This window comes from Mirounga leonina, unplaced genomic scaffold, assembly GCF_011800145.1.
Source record: "Mirounga leonina isolate KUSES-001 unplaced genomic scaffold, KU_Mleo_1.0 Mir_204, whole genome shotgun sequence".
Classification (NCBI taxonomy): Eukaryota; Metazoa; Chordata; class Mammalia; order Carnivora; family Phocidae; genus Mirounga; species Mirounga leonina.
The window spans coordinates 248,665-269,469 of record NW_023270513.1 but is presented as its reverse complement, the minus strand read 5'-3'; the positions used below and the strand labels follow the sequence as shown (position 1 = coordinate 269,469).

Genomic DNA, 20,805 nt, shown 5'->3' with positions numbered 1-20,805 from the left:
AGTCTTGAGAAAGAAGAACAAAGCTAGACGCATCATGCTCCCTGATTCCAAATTATACTACAAAGATGTAGTAATCAAAACAGTATGGTACTGGCATAAAAACAGATATATCGATCAGTGGAATAGAATAGCACGCCCAGAAATAAACCCAGGCTTATATTGTTAATTAATCTAAGATAAAGGAGGCAAGAATATACAGTAGGGATAAGACCGTCTGGACCTGGGAAAGCTAGACATTCACATGTAAAAGGATGATAGTAGATTCCAGTCTTACACTATTCACAAAAGTTAACTTGAAATGGATTAGACTTAAATGTAAGACCTGAAACCATAAAATTCCTAGAAGAAAACATAAAGAAAAAGCTTCTTGATAGGGTCTTGGCAATTTTTTTGCTATGACACCAAAGGACAAGCAACAACATAAAAAAATCAACAAGAGGGACTATATCAAACTAAAATTCTTGTGCACAGCCAAAGAAACAATCAACAAAATGAAAAGGCAACCTATGGAATGGGAGGGAATATTTGCAAATCATGTATCTGGTAAGGGGTTAATAGCCAAAACATATAAACAACTCTGACAACTCAATAGCAAAGCAAACAAACAAAAACCCCCAAATAATCCAATTAAAAATAGGCAAATCTTGAATCAACATTTTTCCAAAGATGGTATTAAAATAGCCAAGAGGTACATGAAACTTGCTTAACATCACTAACCATAAGGGAAATGCAATTAAAACCACAATGAGATATTCCCTCAGTTAGAATGGCTTTCATAAAAAAGACAAGATGACAAATGCTGACAAGGATGTGGAGAGAAAGGAACTTTTGTACACTGTTGGTAAGAATGTAAATTGGTGCCAGCTACTGTGGAAAATAGAATGGAGGTCCCTCAAAAAATTAAAAATAGAATTACCTTATGATCCAGCAATTCCACATCTGGGAATTAATTATCCAAAGGAAATTAAACCACTATGTTGAAGAGATATCTGCACTCCTGTGTTCATTGCAGCATTATATATAATAGCCAAGACATGGAAACAACTTAAGTGTCCATTGGTAGATGAATGGATAAAAAAGTTGTGGTATATATATGGTACACACACACATATACACATATATACATACATACTGGGATACTATTCAGCCATAAAATATAAGGATATTCTGCCATTTGTAAGAACGTGAATGGATCTTTATGGTATTATGCTAAGTGAAATAAATCAAACAAAGACATACTGTATGATCTCACTTATATGTGGAACCTAAAAAACAAATTCCTAGAAAAAGTAATCGGATTTGTGGGGGCTGGGGTAATTGAATGAAGGTAATCAAAAGGTACAAACTCCCAGTTACAAGATAAATAAAAACTGAGGACATAATGTACAATATGATGACTGTAATTAGCATTGCTATGTGGTATATTTGAAAGTCGCCAAGAGAATAGATCCTGTCCTTAAACTCACATAGTGTTGTATGTCAATTATATCTCAGTAAAACTGAAGGGAAAAAATCTCTTGGGTGGTGGAATTGGAAAAAGAAAAAAGAAAAGAAAAGAAAGAAAGAAAGAAAGAACAAAAAAAGAGAAATATTCAACAAGCACTGAACACATTCTCCTATTGGCCTTAGGTTTGATGCCTTCCTCTAGTGTCCAGGCTGGCTTGGAGCACCGGTCCCTAACTTATATCACTCAGATCTCTGCCCACTTCCCTATCAAGTACTCTGATTAATTTGGTTTATCTTTTATTCTGTCTTTCTAGCTGAATCCTTCAAGGAATTTGCTGAATTGCTCAACGAAGTAGAAAATGAGAGGATGATGATGGTAGGTCACTAACACTGGGCCTTGAACTGATATCTTGGGATTTTTCTGTCCTCGTTCATTAGATTGATAGTCTGTTGTTTCAGTTTCTGTCTCATGGCTGTTTAGAACAGTAAAGATATTTAGGAAGTAGATCTGGTTATTCTATTTCAAGCTTTTACCCTGGGAGTTTCACATTAGGTAGAGAAATTAGTGTGGAAATTCCATTTCTATTCATATCAGCAAGAAGCGGTTTCAGAGGACATTAAACCGGGCTATTGAACATGTGGAAAGAAATTGTGGCCCTTGTTGTCCTTAAATTATTCATTTATTTATCTGTTTCTCTGCTTATAGAAATAAATAATATAGACTTTATATTTGACATATAATTGTTTTATTTAAATCTCTGTGAAGACTTCTCCTTATATTTAAAGTCTATTTCTTAAAATAATAGACTTATTTTTTAGAGCAGTTTTAGTTTTATGAAAACACTGAGTGGAAAGTACAGAGAGATTTCACATAACCCCTTTCTTCTGTTTTGATTACTGTAGCTTTGTAGTAAGACTTAATTTTAGGTATGAAATTTAGAATCAATTTGTCAGTACCCACAAAATAAATTGCTGGGATTTTGATCAGGATTATATTGAATCTATAGAACAAGTTGGGATAAACTGAAATCCTGAGAATATTGCCTTCCTATTCATGAACATGGATTATCTCTCCATTTATTAAACCCTTCTTTGATTTCTTTCATCAGAGTTTTGTAGTTTCCTTACACAGATCTTGTATTTCTTTTTTTTTTTTTTTGGTGAACTCTATTTTAGCAGCTTAAAAAATAATCTTTTTGTGTGGTCCCTAGATCTGCTGCACCAATGTCTCCTAGGAAATTGTTAGAAATGCAGGTCCTCGGCCCCACCCCAGACCTATTTGGACTTAAATGTAGAAGTACCTAAGTTGGTCAATATTTATTTTTATTAGGGGTGTGAGGGTAATGTTGGAACTTCGTAGAGGGTGATGAGAGGTCTACCTTCCCTTTCTTGATAGGATGATTTCCTGTGGGCAGTTCAGTTTTGTTAAGTCTGTTTATTCAATAACCAGAGTTCTTTAATCTGTCATTACTCATCCTTTTCAACAGTGTGATACTGGCTTCTGAGAATACTGCTACCATTTCATCTAGGCTCCTAGAGAAGTAGGATTGAAGGCAGGACGTGGACATAGGGAAAGTAGAGACTTAGATTCTAATAATGGCAGTGCTACTAATTGTTGATTTCAAACAAATCATGGTATTTCGCTGTCTTTCTTTTTTCATATGTATAATGAGGAAAATAATCCCACCTCCCAAGGTTGTTGTAAGAACTCCAGATGATATAATGAATATGAAAGTGTTCTATAAATAGCAAAAAAAAAAAAAACAAACCACTTACTAAGTGAGTGTTGTTTGTAGTTAACTTTTATTACTCCCAAGATTCTGCTTATGGAAATTTGACTTGGGAATTTTCTTAGTTTAAGAGACTTGCTTCTAAGGATATTAAGGAGAGACCAATATGGGTAGTTTCTCTGGAGTCTGGTAGATGGCCCCCCTAGCTAATCTACACTCTACTAAATGTTTTCCTCTGCCTGAAGAATTTGTGGACAACTGCCAATGTTGATCTCAAAGGCATTCAACTCCATTTCATTCATATACCACTAGAAAGCTCAGCTGTACTTCTCTTCAGCCCTAGTTGTTTCTTTTTTTTCCCCTTAAGATCATGAGTGACTTTAATCAAGAAAGCATTTCTTTTTTCTATTATTGTGTTATGTTAATCACCATACATTACATCATTAGTTTTTGATGTAGTGTTCCGTGATTCATTGTTTGCATATAACACCCAGTGCTCCATGCAGAACGTGCCCTCCTTAATACCCATCACCAGGCTAACCATCCCCCCACCCCCTCCCCTCTAGAGCCCTCAGTTTGTTTTTCAGAGTCCATAGTCTCTCATGGTTCGTCTCCCCCTCTGATTCCCCCCTTCATTCTTCTGCTCCAGTCACAGACCTGTAACTCTGTATCTAGTTGTTTCTTGATTTTATTTACCCAATTACAAAGCTCTAAAATATTAAAGTAGGACTCATCTTTTGAGACATTGTTTTTCTCAGCCTTCTTGCTGGCTTTTTTCCACAGGAGTGACTCATTTTCTTCTGTCTCTCATTATGTTGTGCCTCTTTGTCCCCACAACTCTTCAATCATGTATTGAGTGTTTGGCTCCCCATTTCCCGTTTAATTTTAGGAACGCTGTGAAGGTTAGGCTCAATGAGGGCCTTTCACAACATGCCAGGAATTCATTGCTTCACTGCACCTCTCCCTTTTCCTAGAACTGTGGTAAAAGGACTTCTTACCCCACTATAGATAATCTGGGAGGTGTTAAACAGCTTCTTTTCCTTTCTATAAGAAGAGGCCAAAAGAAGCTTTAGAAAAGGAAGTTCACAGCTCTAGCCTGTGATAATTGCAAATGTCTAGTCATTCTTGTAAATGAACTTAAATTGTGGAAGGAATTATGGAGGAAAGAATTGAAGAGGGGCATTCCAACTGTGATGTTCTTAACTAGTACCCTGTGGGATATTGTATTACCTCAGAAGTTGGCCTTGAAAATCTGGATAACAGACTTCCTGTATGATTAACGTTTGGCTTGCCTAGGTGCCTTTCTGACTCTGAAGGCCACCCTATTAGCAATGTGCAAGGTCTGTCTTTGAGGACTGCGAAGAATGACCTGAAGAGACCCATACTATTTCAAGCAGTATATCCTCAATGACTTCTTTTGGTAATTAGTTATCCATCAAAGATTCATGAACAATCCTACACTGCTGGATTGAGTACCATCTCTAATCTGCTAAATTCCCTACCTAGTGTTAATTGGGATTCATATAATAGGGACCTGATTAGCTAAACTCACTAATGTGTTGTTCAGAGTGTCACTTATCATGCTGGGGGTTCTACCCTGGGATAGCAGGTAGGAACTTTTCTGCTAGAGAGCTTATGAAATGGGTGTAGTGATCCGAAAGGGGAATAAAGATCATGTTTAATTAAAAGGGCTTTTTTGAGTAGTTGCTAGACTTCTAAGAGATTTGAGGACAAAACAAAATGAAAAAAAAAAAAAAAAGAGTCAAGCTTCAGTGTGATCTTTTCCTACATCTCTAGCTCTGTGTTCTGGCAGAAAGTATTATAATAACCAATGAGTGTCAAAGAGAGGAAATGCTCAGAGTATTTATTTGTGTTGTAGGAGACTGGTAGCAGTATTATAATCAATGTGATCAAGTGAGAACTATGGCCTCCAATTTCAGTGAATCATGTACTAGTTTTCTCGACAGAGACAGGGCCAAACATACTAAAAGCAGTGGCCTTGTGGACCCTGTGTAAGAAGTTGCTGGCACACTTGCTTATACAAGAAAATCCCCTTTGAAGCATAAAAACTGGCAACTGTGCCATCCTTGGGTTGCTTATGTATGCAAGGGCTCAGCTGAAAGTCCATATAGAAGTTTGACACATACTACTCTCCTTAGAAATGGCATGTTCACTTCAAAGGCAAACTTCTTCAGTGTGTCCCAGGTAACCACTTTTTTGTGTGTTACCTTTGTGAAAGTGGAAATGGTTTTTCTAATTATCTGTTGCTGCATAACAACCTATTCCAAAATGTAGTGGCTTAAACTAAAACCATTTAATTTTATCTCATTATGTTGTAGGTCAGGAATTCAGGTAGGCGTCAGCTGGGTAATTTTTCTGCTTCATGTGGTAGTATTCACCTGGGAGGTGGGTTGAGGTGGAGAGTCCAAAGCAGTCCAAAGCTTTGCTCACCTATCAAGCACCTCAGTGGAATGGCTGGGAGGCTGGGCTCAGCTGGACTTTTGATCAGAAAGTATGTATTTGGCCTCTCTAGGTTGGTAGTCTCAGGATAGTCCAGCTTCCTATAGGGTGGCTCAGGGCACCCCAGGGGGAGTGTTCCAAGAGAACCAGGTGGAAGTTGCTGGCCTTTTATGACCTAGTCTGAGAAGTCACATAGTGTCACTTCTGCTATACTCTGTTAGTTCAGAGAAGTAATAAACCCACTCATATTAAAGGTAGAGGGGACAGAGACCTCACCTCTCAATGGGGAAAGTGTCACAAAATTTGTGGCCATGTTTTAAAACTTGCACAAAAGGAGAGAAGAAAAATGACTCTCTGTACTGGATCTAGGACACTAATGACATAATTTGTTTCCAGGTATGTACACAAAGTTGATTATCACATATCTCACAGTCTATAGAACTATAGAGTGTGTTGAGTAAGAGAGATGTGCTAATACTTTTTTTAAAATTTAAATTCTGTTAGCCAGCATAGAGTACATCATCAGTTTCTGATGTCATGTTCAATGATTCATCAGTTGTATATAACACCCAGTGCTCATCCCATCATGTGCCCCCCTTAACTGAGCTAGTACTTTTAATAAAAGAATTCTTATTTTTGATCAAGGAGAATCACTGATGTCCTTATTTTTGGTACTAGGGCTTCTGGTAGAGCTTGATTGGATGAGAGTTTGCCCATTTAGTTGAACTCTGAATCATACCTGGACACAAAACAGGAGACCCAAAGTGCCTGCAGGACACAGATTAAAAAATATGTACTAATGCCCCGACTGCCCATGCATTTTGCTGGTAGTTTAAAAACTGCTTCTTGGGACGCCTGGGTGGCTCAGTCATTAAGTGTCTGCTTTCGGCTCAGGTCATGATCCCAGGGTCCTGGGATCGAGCTCCGCATCAGGCTCCCTGCTCTGCGGGAAGCCTGCTTCTCCCTCTCCTACTCCCCCTGCTTGTGTTCCCTCTCTCGCTGTGTCTCTCTCTCTGTCAAATAAATAAATAAATAAAATCTTTAAAAACTGCCTCTTAATCTGGAGAATACAGGACTGGTCAAAACTGGCTTTCTACTGTTTTTTCTACTTTTGTTATGAAGATATATCTTGTCTTACTTACACTTTATGTCTCATTTGACAAGGAAGGCAGTACCTCATTTCCCTGTCTTAGATCAAAATTAGTGCATTGGATCCTAAAATCCAGCCCTTCAGATGTATTCTCTTAGGTCCTCCATTAATATACAGCTGATTCACACCACTGAAGAAAACAAACCCCCCTTGTTGCCTTGGACAGATGCAATCTTTCAGGAGGTTTATATGAACACAAAGCTTTGTATATCTCTGCCTGTCCACTGAGCAAGGGGTCCAGTTTGCAAATGGTGTTTTTATATCTCTAGAACCATATTAATGTCAATATTTTTCATTCTTGGACAGGCTGTTTTTATCAGCTTTGGAGCTGATACCTACATTTGTAGGTAATTTGAAGGCCTGATCCAGTGCTCTCTGTGATGCTGTAATATACTCGTAAGTTCTGAAGAAAATGTTCTGATTTTATGACACACCCTGGCAGGACCGGAAACACTTTATCCTGGGATTTATCCTGATGCTATTACTGCTAACTCATTTGCCTCCCATGAAATGGTTTGCACTTGGTGCAATTGGTATTTTCATACATTTTCCATTCTCTTTCTCTTTTCCACATATACCTCAGGCCCCCTGTATCTGTTTCTGGACATGACTATAGATATTGATTAAAAACTCAGATCAGACTACCAGTAAGTTACAGAGAAATGCCCCTAATGTCCCTTCTCTCATTTCTTCTCAAAACATTTGATTTTAAGAGACCAGTATGGGAAAAAAAGACAGTGACAACAATGAAAAAAACCTGCAAATCAATTTACATTTTGCAGGTTGATGTATTACAGGGTAATTCCTTAATAACAAGGAAACTTGAATCTGAACCTTTCTAATCTGAAAGTTGTTTTGTGTGTTCTTTCTTTTTTTCTAGGTACACAATGCTAGTGATTTGCTGATTAAACCCCTGGAAAATTTTCGGAAGGAGCAAATAGGCTTTACCAAGGTACATTTTCTCCAAATGTATAACATATTTTTTATAGCTGAGTAGTTTGGGCTACCACTCTTCACTCTTTAGGGGTGAGGAGGGTTCATATATATAAGAAAATTCATTCAAAAAAGTGAGAAAATCTGGAATTGGCTCCTGGCTATGTTTCCAACCAGCTGTGCAACTGTGGACAAGTCTCTTTTTGGAGCTTCAGTTTCTTCATCTGGAAAATGAGCAGCTTGACAATAGGCATTATTTAAAGGGCACTTACTATGTGCTTGCTAAGCACTGGGCTACATGCTTTACCTTCATTCTCTAATCACAACAATTGTGTGAGGTTCTGGTATTTTCCACATTTTACAAATGAGGCAGCTGAGGTTTGGGCAAGATAAAAAAAACCTGACCAAAGTTATATAGTTAGGGACAGTAGCCAGCATTTAGACTTTAGGATTTCTTTTAGCTTCAAATCCCACATGCTTTCCATTAAGCCATACAATGTAGATATTTGCTGTCCAATATGGTATCCATAGCTATATAAATAAAATAAAATTAACAACTCAGTTTCTCAGTCATGCTAGTCACATTTCAAGTGCTTGGTACCTACATGTGGCTAGTAGCTCCTGTGTTGGATTGTACAGACACAGAACATTTCCATCATTGTGGAAATTTCCACTGGACAGCATTGTACCAGATAATCTCAGATTATTTCCACCTTGATCACTCATGGATCTGGTTCCCCAGTGTCTCATAAAGAGGTATGAAAAATTGTTAAATTTATTCTTGTCAGCTAAGAATAGACCTATTTTTTGAACTCCAGTCTGTATGCAACATGTAACCTAGATGGTCTTCCAGAACTAAATGTAGCATCTTGACTAAGCATCTGGTCCTAAAAAGGATTGAGAACACACCATCTGGTTATTATCTGGAATATTGTGACAAGCAGTTTGGATTGAAGATGGCAAGTTGAGAGAGGAAAGAGGAAAGACGAGATTAGTGGATGTGATGTCACTGCTGGATGTCATCAGTCAGGTTGACCTGGGTATTGTTTGAGTGATTGACATTCAGGCTAAATGAGTTAATCTGGATAGCCCAGCAATTCTGGATTCCACTTGATATCTCTGGAACCTCATTAACATAAGTACTTAATTGGGAAAATATATAATTGAAGGAGGGAAGAACCTTTAAAATCATAAGTATGGTATGAAAATACTTAAGTGACATGACAGTTGTTACGTAACAATGAATCTTTATGAAGGACAGATAATGTGAAAATCTTCACACAGTCTACTTTCACTCCTGGATGAGATTAGGAAAAAGGAAATTAAGAATATGCTGCAGTGGTTGACCTCATGTCATCTGAGGGAAAGGAAACAGATATCTGTTATATATTTCCTATGTCCCCGGCCTGTGCTGAGGATTTTACATATGTTGTCTTCCTTAATTCTTACAGCAAACCTATGAAGTAGGATGTATAATATCCATTTTCTCAATGAAGAAACTGAGACTCAGAAAGGTTATATTCTTATATTCCTATCGGTCTTTTTTTTTCTCCTTCTTTACCGTAGGGTCAACTTGCACACCTAAAAGGAGAGTGACCAACTCTCAGTGTGAGGGCTGCTTTCAAGAAACTATCTAGAATTATCCTGGTAGTAAGTAAAATTTAGGGTAATAGAAAGAGCAGTGAACTAAGGACTAGAAAATGCAGCTTTTGGTCTACCCCTGTGTGTTTTCAAATTATTGCCTATCAGTTCCAACACTTCTCAATAACTATTCTGTGAAAATGGATGGAATTCCATTAAGCATCTCTCCTTTACAATGATCAAGCTGTTAAGCTTTCTCAGGAGATGGTGCTGGAGGGATATTGCAGGAAGAAGGGGCTCTCCTGAAGTTTCCAACTGCTGCAAAGTGGGGGTCAGTAGAGAGGGAGTGAGCTATCTGGTGGGGGCTCTGACCCAGCCACACATCTAGAATACATGGCCCCTCAGTGCCTTTGAAGCCTCTGCCTGGCCTGGCAATAACTTATCTGCAGGTCTCTCAATTTAGGTCTCTCCCTGAAGGCCTGCCACTCATTCTGTCCCCCAGCTTCCCTCTGTAGGCCCCACACCTCTCCCACCTGCTGACTGAAGGTTTGTAACAGAGCTGCTGCTCCCAGCTTCCTCTGCCAGCCCCCATACAGCCTGCTGGCTCCTTAGGGGGTTCCTACTGAGGCAGGCTGGTCCTGCAAAGCTTACTGGTAACCTAAACGGTTCCCATTCTCTATTCCTACTCCACTAGTTGCTGCTTGCTCCCCACCTGCACTCTGGAGAGTTGTCTCCTGCTTACCTAGTGACTCTAGAACACCAGGCCAAACCAATTTAAGCTAACTTCTCTGCTTGATTTACACCCTTTCCAGTGAGTTTGGAGCCCCTTCCAAATTTGCCCTTCCATGGGTACCTTCCCTCAGCCTCAGGGTACTGTAAAGAATTTCCTTATATATTATAGTTAGTTTTTTTTTTTGTTTTTGTTTTTGTTTTTTTTTAGTTTAATACGTTTGGAGTTTAATAAATCTATATAGTGGTTTTTATCTTTGGATTGGGCCCAGACTGATACACTCAGCACTGCTGCTAGTTGGCTCTGTGACTTAACTGGTAGTGGAATATGCTTTGCTAGGCCCTTACAAATATAGATGTATGTTCTCATTTGAACCTTGTAAAGTAGAACTTAATTGTCCTTTTTTTTACTGATGAGGACACTAAGATTCAGGGAGGTGTAGTGTTTAAAGTCATTCAACCAGGGAGTGGCAGAGCTTGGAATTGAATTCATTTCTCTCGATTGTAAGTCTGGCGGGGGCGGGGGGGGAGCCTTGAATCCCAGGTCACAGGTCCAGATGAAGCTGCTGCAGGTACATATCTTGGTAATACTCCATGGAAAAATTTAATGGTTAAAATGAAGGGTTCCTTGGGGCACCTGGCTGGCTCTGTTGGTAGAGCATGTGACCCTCGATCTTGAGGTCATGATTTCAAGCCCCATGTTGGACATAGAAATTACTTTAAAAAAAGGCGGGGGAGGAATTCCCTGTTACCCATCCACTAAGCATGGTCTGCTAAGAGGGACAATGCTAAGTTGATCTCTTCTGCTTTTAGAGGCAACATACACCACAACTGCATGTACTACTTCAATTTGCCAAGTAACCCAAAAGCTTTGAGCCTAGAGGAAAAACAAAACAAAAACCTTTGCAGCAGGGTCCAACTCAGTCTGCCTGCATGTTCTGAGAAATAACTCCAATTTTTTAGGCTCCAATTCAAGGAGTCACCTTTTCTAATAAAGGCAAACTCACATGTCCAGTATTTCATAAAAAATGATGCAATTCTCCATGTAAATATGGTTAGCAGAAATTATACAAGTAGTATGAAAAGTAGGCCATTATTTTTCTCCACAAGGATCCCAAGGGGAAAAAAAAGTCTTTATGAAAGATAGCACTTCTCTCTTGGCCTCAGTTTTCTCATATGTACAACAAAAACAATGGACAAATTCTTAATCTAATCTGTGTGAGATTCTAAGGGTAATTAACTAAAAGTGCATCTATTCAGTAGTAGAAATTGGCTAGTCAGAATTTACTGTGCTGTAAATGTAAAATATGTGCTAGATTTTGAAGATGGTGTGAAAAAATGTAAAATATCATTAATATTTTATATCGATCACATGTTGAATGGTATTTTCGATATAGTGGGTAAAATAAGATAGATCATTGAAATTAAATTCACCTGTTTCTTTTTCCTTTTCTTAATATGATTGCTAGAAAGGTAAAAATTATAGCTATGTGTTGCATTAAATTTCTATTTGGTAACACCGAACTGAACAAAGTAATTACAGTTGAATTATTTGTTTAATAACTAGAGGTTTGTACTTCTTGATTCCCTTTATCCATTTTACTCATCCCCCCCACCCAGCTCCCCTCTGGCAGCAACCAGTTTGTTCTCTGTATTTAAGAGTTTCTTTTTGGGTTGGTTAGTTTGTTTCTTCGTTTGATCATTTGTTTTGTTTTTTAGATTGCACATGTAAGTGAAATCATATGGTATTTGTGTTTGTCTGACCTTATTTCACATAATACCCTCTATGTCCATCTATGTTGTCACAAATGGCAAGATCTCATTCTTTTTTATTGCTGAGTAATATATATCACATCTTATTTACCCATTCATCTATCAGTGGACACTGGGTTGCTTTCATATCTTGGTTATTATAAATAATGCTGTTGTAAATATAGGGCTGCATATATCTTCTTGAATTAGTGCTCTTTTTTCCTTTGGGTAAACACCCAGTAGTGGGATTACTGGATCATATGTTATTTCTATTTTTGATTTTTTGAGGAACCTCCATACTGTTTTCCACAGTGGCTGTACCAGCTTACATTCCCAGCAGCAATGCAAGAGGGTTCCCCTTTCTTTCTCTGCATCCTTGCCAACACCTGTTGTTCCCTGTGTTGCTGATTTTAGCCTTCCTGACAGGTGTGAGGTGGTATCTCATCCTGGTTTTGATTTGCATTTCCCTGATGATGAGTGATGTTAAGCATCTTTTCTGGTTACTATTGGCCAACTAGATGTCTTCTTTGGAAAAATGTCTGTTCAGGTCCTCTGTCCATTTTTTAACTGGATATTTGCTTGTTGATATTGAGTTGTACATGTTCTGTATATATTTTGAATACTAACTCCTTATCAGATATACCATTTGCAAATATCTTCTCTCATTCAGTAGGTTGTCTTTCATTTTGTTGATAGTTTCCTTTGTTGTGCAGTTTTTTATTTTCGTGTAGTCCCAATATTTTATTTTATTTTATTTTTTAGTGTTCAGTAATTTATCAGTTGTGCATAACACCCAGTGCTCATCACAACACGTGCCCTCCTTAATGCTCATCACCCAATTACCCCATCCCCCCACCCACCTCCCCTCCAGCAATCCTCAGTTTGTTTCCCAGAGTTAAGAGTCTTTCATGGTTTGTCTCCCTCTCTGATGACTTCCCATTCAGTTTTCCTGCCCTTCCCCTATGATCCTCTGCACTGTGTCTTACATTCCAAATATGAGTGAAACCATATCATAATTGTCTTTCTCTTATTGACTTACCTTGCTCAGCATAATACCCTCCAGTTCATCCACATTGATGTAAATTCTGATGGCTGAGTAATATTCCATTGTGTGTGTGTATATATATACACACACCACATCTTCTTTTTCTTTTTTTCTTAAGTTCAATTAGCCAACATATAGTACATCATTAGTTTTTGATGTAGTGTTCAATGATTCATTAGTTGTATATAACACCCAGTGCTCATCGGATCACGTGCCCTCCTTAATGTCCATCACCCAGTTACCCATCGCCCCACCCCCCTTCCCTTCTGCAACCCTGAATTTATTTCCCAGAGTCCAGAGTTTCTCATGGTTCGTCTCCCTCTCTGATTTCTTCCCATTCAGGTTTCTCTCCCTTCCCCTATGGTCCTCTGTGCTATTCCTTATATTCCACATATGAGTGAAACCATATAATAATTGTCTTTCTCTGCTTGGCTTATTTCACTTAGCATAATACCCTCCAGTTCCATCCATGTTGATGCAAATGGTAGGTATTCATCCTTTCTGATGGCTGAGTAATATTCCATTGTATATATGAACCACATCTTTATCCATTCATCTGTCGATGGACATCTTGGCTCTTTCCACAATTTGGCTATTGTGGAAAGCCATTGGACATTGCTGCTATGAACATTGGGGTGCAGATGCCCCCTCAGATCACTACATTTGTATCTTTGGGGTAAATACCTAGTAGTGTAATTGCTGGGTCATAGGGTAGCTCTATTTTTAACCTTTTTTTTTTTTTTTTTAAGATTTTATTTTTTATTTGTTTGACAGAGAGAGACACAGCTAGAGAGGGAACACAAGCAGGGGGAGTGGGAGAGGGAGAAGCAGGCCTCCCCACTGAGCAGGGAGCCTGATGCGGGACTTGATCCCAGGACCCCAGGATCATGACCTGAGCCGAAGGCAGACACTTAACTGACTGAGCCACCCAGGCGCCCCTCTATTTTTAACTTGTTGAGGAACCTCCATACTGTTTTCCAGAGTGGCTATACCAGCTTCCCTTCCCACCAACAGTATAAGAGGGTTCCCTTTTCTCCACATCCTCGCCAACATTTGTTGTTTCCTGTCTTGTTAATTTTAGCCATTCTGACTGGTGTGAGGTGGTATCTCATTGTGGTTTTGATTTGTATTTCCCTGATGCCAAGTAATGTGGAACATTTTTCATGTGTCTGTTGGCCATTTGTATGTCTTCTTTGGAAAAATGTCTGTGCATGTTTTCTGCCCATTTCTTCACTGGATTATTTGGTTTTTTGGGTGTTGAGTTTGATACGTTCTTTACAGATCTTGGATACTAGCCCTTTATCTGATATGTCATTTGCAAATATCTTCTCTCATTCCATAGGTTGCCTTTTAGTTTTGTTGACTGTTTCCTTTGCTGTGCAGAAACTTTTTATCTTGATGAAGTCCCAGTAGTTCATTTTTGCTTTTGTTTCCCCACACAGAGAGCAGTCACCTGGTCCTGCACGTACCCGCGATGCCCCTCCTGGGGGAAGGCGGAGGGTTGCTGGGTCTCTGCCCCTTTCAGGGCCCTGCATGGAGAGTGGTTGCCCGATAGTGCCGCACTTTGGGGTTTATGGTGAATGGAGCTGAGAGTCCCCTCTTGGGCTCGCTGACTGCAACCAGTTTCCGTGCTTGGGAACTCTGCCGGCTCAGGTACCCCTGTTCTTTCTGTGACTCCTGGGTTCCTGAGACCACACTCACAGTGTCCCGGCTAGCATTCCTCCCTGTTTCTCCACTTGAGCACCTTTCAGGAAGGGACGTCTCTCACTGGAGCAGACTTGTAAAGGTTCGGATTTTGCGCTCCTGGTCTATATCACTTTCCAGTAGCTGGCTTACAGAGGCTCCCTCCCCCCACCATTTATTTTCCGATATATCCCCTCAGATTCACTTCTCTGCACCTCTTACCTTGCAAAAAGTGGTCACTTTTCTGTTTGTAGAATTCCAGCAATTCTTTTCTTACATTTCAGGCTGAATTCATGGGTGTTCAGAATGGTTTGATAGTTATCTAGCTAAATTCTAGGGACCAGATGAAAGGAGTTCCCCTACTCTTCCACCATCTTGCCTCCCTCCCCCAGTAGTTTAATTTTGCTTTTGTTTTCCTTGCCCAAGGTGACATATCTAGGAAAATGTTGGCTGATGTCAAAGAGGTTACTGCCTATATTGTCTTCTAGGAGACTTTTGGTTTCAGGTCTCACATTTAGGTCCAAGTATTTACTTTTGGTAGAAAGCTTCTGCCATTTCATGGGTTCTCTGGATTCAGAATCAACAGGAAGGCAGCATGTGATGAAAATTCATATACACATAGATATAGAATTAATTAAATTAGTTAACATATATAACATATATATATAACATATATAAAATTATTCGAATAGCACCTGGCACGTATACATGTTAGTATTGTTATCATCATCCTCATCATTATCATTGTTATTGGCAGTAAAACAGGGAGAATAGAGCACTTTCCATGAAATTGTCCAATTGGTGATAGTCTTACTCTGATTAAAAATTCACAAGGAGAAAATTTAATGAGTGAGACAGGAAGAGAAATACAGTGGCAATGAATGTTTCCCGCCTGACTACTGGTACCTGGAGAGGTTTCATGTCACTGGATCTCCAGATTCGTGTCTCTGGCTCTGCAGGGTGTTTGAGAAGTCTTTTTGTCATAGGAAGTTAAAAAAAGGGGAGGGGCAAATAATTGAGAGTGCTGGGAACTAAGAGGGGACATATTTGGAATAAACTTATCTTGTTGTTCAAAGAGGATTAGCCTCTTCAAATGATGCTGATGATAGTACCTCTTGAAATAATGAATGTCTTATGTGAAATCTGTGGAAAGTGTTGGAGCATGCATGGTGGGGATTGATGTGTAATATTCAAATGATACTCTTCTCCTGTGACTCCTGTAATAGATTTTGAGCTATTGGTTAGGGAATTTGCTGGGTAATGCAAGTTACAATGTTTGCAGAGTCCATTTGCAGACCAATGAACTCTGTTGTCAGTTCAACTTCGCTGACTCAGTCCCAGTCGACAGGCTCTTTCAATAATCAGAATCTCAAAAGGCCATTTTGTAACAGATATTTCACAAAGACAACAGTTTCTCTATCTGATCAGCCATTCTGTGATGTCTTGGACACTAGCTTTTTTATACAATAGCTTCTAAATACCTCAGATGGTTGGGTTCCCAAGCATAGAATCATGGGCCAGATGATTTCACAGGTATCCTCTCCATAAGAGGATTTTTTTTCCCAGGGGAAACTGTGCTGGTAGGGCTCCTAACTCCCTACTTTAGCCGGAGCAGTTTCTCTTGGATCTGTTTTATATACTGAACTTTTGGGGTAATATTTGTTTTAGAATCGGACTCTATTGGCTAAAAAGTTTGCAAACCACCTCTTTATGCTAAAACTCTATTGGTCTCTCTTTTCCAATTAAATAGGATATGTCTTCTAATCTCTGTATGGTAGTTGGGATACTTATGCAATTAGATGGATGTTTGTTTTCTTCAAATTTTAGTGTGTAATCTGCAATGTAATCAGACTAATCCCATTTTACAACCCTTGAATTTTGAGAAAAAAAGTGTTTATTTTTTCCACTGTAAAAATTAAACTTATATACAACACACACTTGCACAATAATTTAAAATAAAATAATACAATAAGATCTGTTAAAAAACTCAACAGTTTTCATTCTTTCCCCACTCCTCAAAGTCATATATTTTTAACCATTCATATTCTTTTGGTAGTTACTTTCATATTTAAAAAAATGCTTTTATTGCTACTGCATTATCCACTTGAGAAATTATTTATTTTGTCTTGCTGTGAATAGAGGAAGTCATTGCTCAACACCTCTCTCTTTCCCTCCCCTTCTGTTGCTGGGTGGACTGGGGAGATCCCCAGACCCTGACGCCCCCTCCCAGCCTATCTTTGGTTTGTTGCCAGAGGCTCTTTGTTTCTTCGCAAGAAAGAATTCAAGGATGGATCAGACACAGTGGTTGAGTGGTACAAGTGGACGAGTTTATTAAAGTGAGAGTACACTCTTGAGATCTGAGAGCTGGTGAACTCAAGTGAGAGTTGTGCCTAGCGTTTGGGGTCTCTATCTTTTATTAACAGTTATTAACTAAGGGGTAGAATATTTGTTATTTGTGGAGGGGATTTCTTGGGGAGCAGGGTTTCATGCCTTTTCTCCCTTACTTGGTCAGGCTCTCTGGCCTTCTTTGTCTAGGGCCTGTCTGGTGTGATCCGGCTTCCTTTGGCTTTGATTTTGGAATACTGCCAAGACAGGTTTCTAACTTTCTTGATAATGGGCCGTGACTCCCACTTTACTGGCCTCCAGACATCCTGTTAAAGCCTAACTGTCTGTTCTAACACTTCTAAGTTCTGATAACTATAACATCCTTTTACTTACCTCTGTTACTTTAAATAATATACTTAATCCCTATTTCTTACTTCGTTACTCACTTTTGACTGTGGCTCTGTAAGATGAAGATATTAACACTTCTGTTTTCCTTTACTACCTTTAAACCCTCGACTCCTATCAGCCACACCTTCACTTTTCACTGGTAGGGTTGATCACATTACTATTGGTTGATCACACTACTATTCTAGTCTGGAACCTTAATTAAATCTTGTTGGTGGTTATTATTAAGCTCATTTTATAGTGACAAATGCAAGTGACAAATTCAGGATTTGAACTCAAGTTTCTTGGCTCTGAGTCCATGAATTTTCACATTTTTTTTTAAAGATTTTATTTATTTATTTGACAGAGGGAGACACAGCGAGAGAGGGAACACAAGCAGGGGGAGTGGGAAAGGGAGAAGCAGGCTTCCCATGGAGTGGGGAGCCAGATGCGGGGCTCGATCCCAGGATCATGACCTGAGCCAAAGGCAGACACTTAACAACTGAGCCACCCAGGCTCCCCAATTTTCACATTTCTTATACTGGATTAATATGAGTATTAATTTCTGGTGGCTAGGATAGATCAAGGATGATCCCCTTCTTTACCCTTTTCTCCTAATTTCTTGTCTACTTGGCTTAGAGATTTTTTTGTCTACCTACTCTAGACTCCTATTTGGTTAACTCGTTCTATTCCTCTCACCTCTCAAAAGTCCCGGCACATGCAAATCTTGTGAGTAATTTCCCATGTGTATATTTTAGCTATCACTTGATTAGCAGAACCCTTCCCACCCCTATTCCCCTTCTCACCACCATTCAACCCCCCCAAACCCCCTGCACCAAGGTCAAGGAAGGACAAACCAAACTCAGTCCAGTTCTGTTCATAATGGTTCTTTCATCCTGCAGTGTAGAATGTTGGGCTGTCCATTGGAGATGGCAGAATAAAGACTTAGTCATCCACCATAGACACATGACAGAGAAAGTATTTGTACCCTTTGATTCATATTTTTTGGGGCTTGTCAGAATTGCCCACAGTATTATGTTTTCAGTTCTTTTTCAAGGATGCTCTTGCCAAAGAACAGTCACTGAATTGAGCCTTTGTGTATTCTCTGGTGAGAATAAGGGCCAAATGGCCTAAGACATCTGAATCTGCATTTAACCCACTTTCTGAAGAGTTGGAGCGTGTGTGGAAGCTATGATATAGTGTGTTCTCACCCAACAGATGTCAGGCAAGTAGGCATTGACAGTAATGTATGGGTTTGCCAGTCTTACTGTTACTTCTTCTCCATGAACAGAGATCACAGAAAGAACTTTAGGAAAAGGGCTTGTTCTGGAGTTAGATAATGTTGAAAAAAATAAAGAAGATGGAACAAATGAACCCTGATAGAGTAGGTGAGGCTAAGGGTATTAGTCTGCCCTGGATTCCAAATGTGAGTGCATACCCTGGGACAGAGAGGAAGGAAGCAGGAGCAAATAACCATGAAAAGCTACAATTTGAATTTCAGATCACCTCATCCCTTGTTTGAGTCTTAGTGGCCCATAATGTATTAGCTAGAAGAGTCAAGTACTCAACATGCTCAAGAGCTAAGCTGTGTGACAGTAATCCATAAGTGATTTTCAAGCCAACATCAAATACTTTACATGCTTTAAAATAATAATTACCACATAGTAGGTGCTTGTTGTTTGTTATCTCAATTAAGCATTATTTTCCACTTCCTACAGATGAGGAAGTCAAGACCCATAATGGTCAAATAACTTGTCCACGGACAGAAAGTTATTAACAGAAGCAAGCTTCAACCAGATATTTGTTAACTCCAGAAATTGTACTCTTTCCATTTCATGTACTCTGAAACCAGCTTTGTGGGGTTGTTATGAAAAAATTTATAGAGATAGATTAATAATGCATACTGACAATTTAATGGGTAAATACATTGTGACAAAATCACACTATTTTACAGTAATAAGAATGAATGAACTAGACCTGTTGTATACAACAACATGGATGAATCTGACAAATATAAGGTCAAGGGGAAAAAAGCTAGTCACAAAAGATTGCCTACTATATGTACATATTTGTATAAAGTTCAAAAACAGGCAAAAATAAATTACGGTGTTAGAAGCCAGGATACTGGTTACCCAAGAGTGGGGGTATAAGTGAGAAAGTCAGATGTATTCTGTTTGTGAATATTTATTGAGAATAGTGCAGAGTATTTTTCAGATTATATGTTACATTTTTTTACTAAGTTTTAAATTTTAATTCCAGTATAGTTAACATACAGTGTTGTATTAATTTCAGGTGTACAATAAGTGACTCAAAAATTCCATCACAAGTGCACTCCTTAATTCCCATCACTATTTAATACATCACCCCCTCCCCTCTGGTAACCATTAGTTTGTTCTCTATAATTAAGTGTATGTTTCTTGCTTTCTCACTCTTTTTCCATTTGCTTGTTTGTTTTGTTTCCTAAATTCCACATATGAGTGAATGAAACCATATGATATTTGTCTTTCCTGACTGACTGATTTCGCTTAACATTATACTCTCTAGCTCCATCCATGTTTTTACAGATGTCAAGATTTCATTCCTCTTTATGGCTGAATAATATTCCTGTGTGTGTGTGTGTATGTGTGTGTACACACCACACCTTCTTTGTCCATTCATCAGTTGATGGACATTTGGGCTCCTTCCATAATTTGGCTATTGTAGATAATGCAGCTATCAACATTATGGGGCATATATCCCTTTGAATTAGTTTTTCTGTATTCTTTGGGTAAATACCTAGTAGTGCAATTGCTGGATCATAGGGTAGTTCTATTTTTAACTTTTTGAGGAACCTCCATACTGTTTTTCCAGAGTGGCTGTGCCACTTTGCATTTCCACTAACAGTGCAAGATGGTTCCCTTTTCTTTCTCTGCATCCATGCCAATACCCGTTGTTTCTGGTGTTGTTGATTTTAACCATTCTGACAGGTGTGAGATGATATCTCATTGTAGTTTTTTTTTTTTTTTTAAGATTTTATTTATTTATTTAACACAGAGAGACACAGCGACAGAGGGAACACAAGCAGGGGAAATGGGAGAGGGAGAATCAGGCTTCCTGTGGAGCAGGGAGCCCGATGTGGGGCTCCATCCAGGACCCTGGGATCATGACCTGAGCCAAAGGCAGACACTTAATGACTGAGCCACCCAGGCACCCTTCATTGTAGTTTTGATTTGCATTTCCCTGATAATGAGAGATGTTGAAAATTTTTTCATGTGTCTGTTGGACATTATGAAGTCTTATCTGGAGAAAAGTTTATTCATGTTTTCTGCCTAATTTTTAAATTGGATTATTTGTTTTTTGGATGTTGAGTTGTGTGAGTTCTTTATTTATTTTGGATACTAACCCTTTATTGGATATGTCATTTGCAAATATCTTCTCCCATTCAGTACATTGCCTTTTAGTTTTGTTGACTGTTTCTTTCACTGTGCAGAACCTTTTTATTTTGATGTAATCTCAATAGTTTATTTTAGCTTTTATTTCTCTTGCCTCAGGAGACATAACTAGATAAATGTTGATATGGCTGATGTCAGAGAAATTACTGCCTGTGC

At 38.8% G+C, this 20,805-nt stretch overlaps 1 protein-coding gene across 1 annotated transcript in view; it reads left to right on the top strand.

The window, feature by feature from the left end:
• OPHN1 (oligophrenin 1) overlaps positions 1 to 20,805 on the top strand; it is a gene marked incomplete at its 3' end in the record, with an annotated part of 473,440 nt that overhangs the window by 214,231 nt on the left and 238,404 nt on the right. Inside the window, exons 4-5 of the mRNA XM_035028614.1 lie at positions 1,761 to 1,822; positions 7,667 to 7,738. Coding sequence (XP_034884505.1) covers positions 1,761 to 1,822; positions 7,667 to 7,738 — 134 coding nt within the window. The remainder of the gene's footprint in view (positions 1 to 1,760; positions 1,823 to 7,666; positions 7,739 to 20,805) is intronic.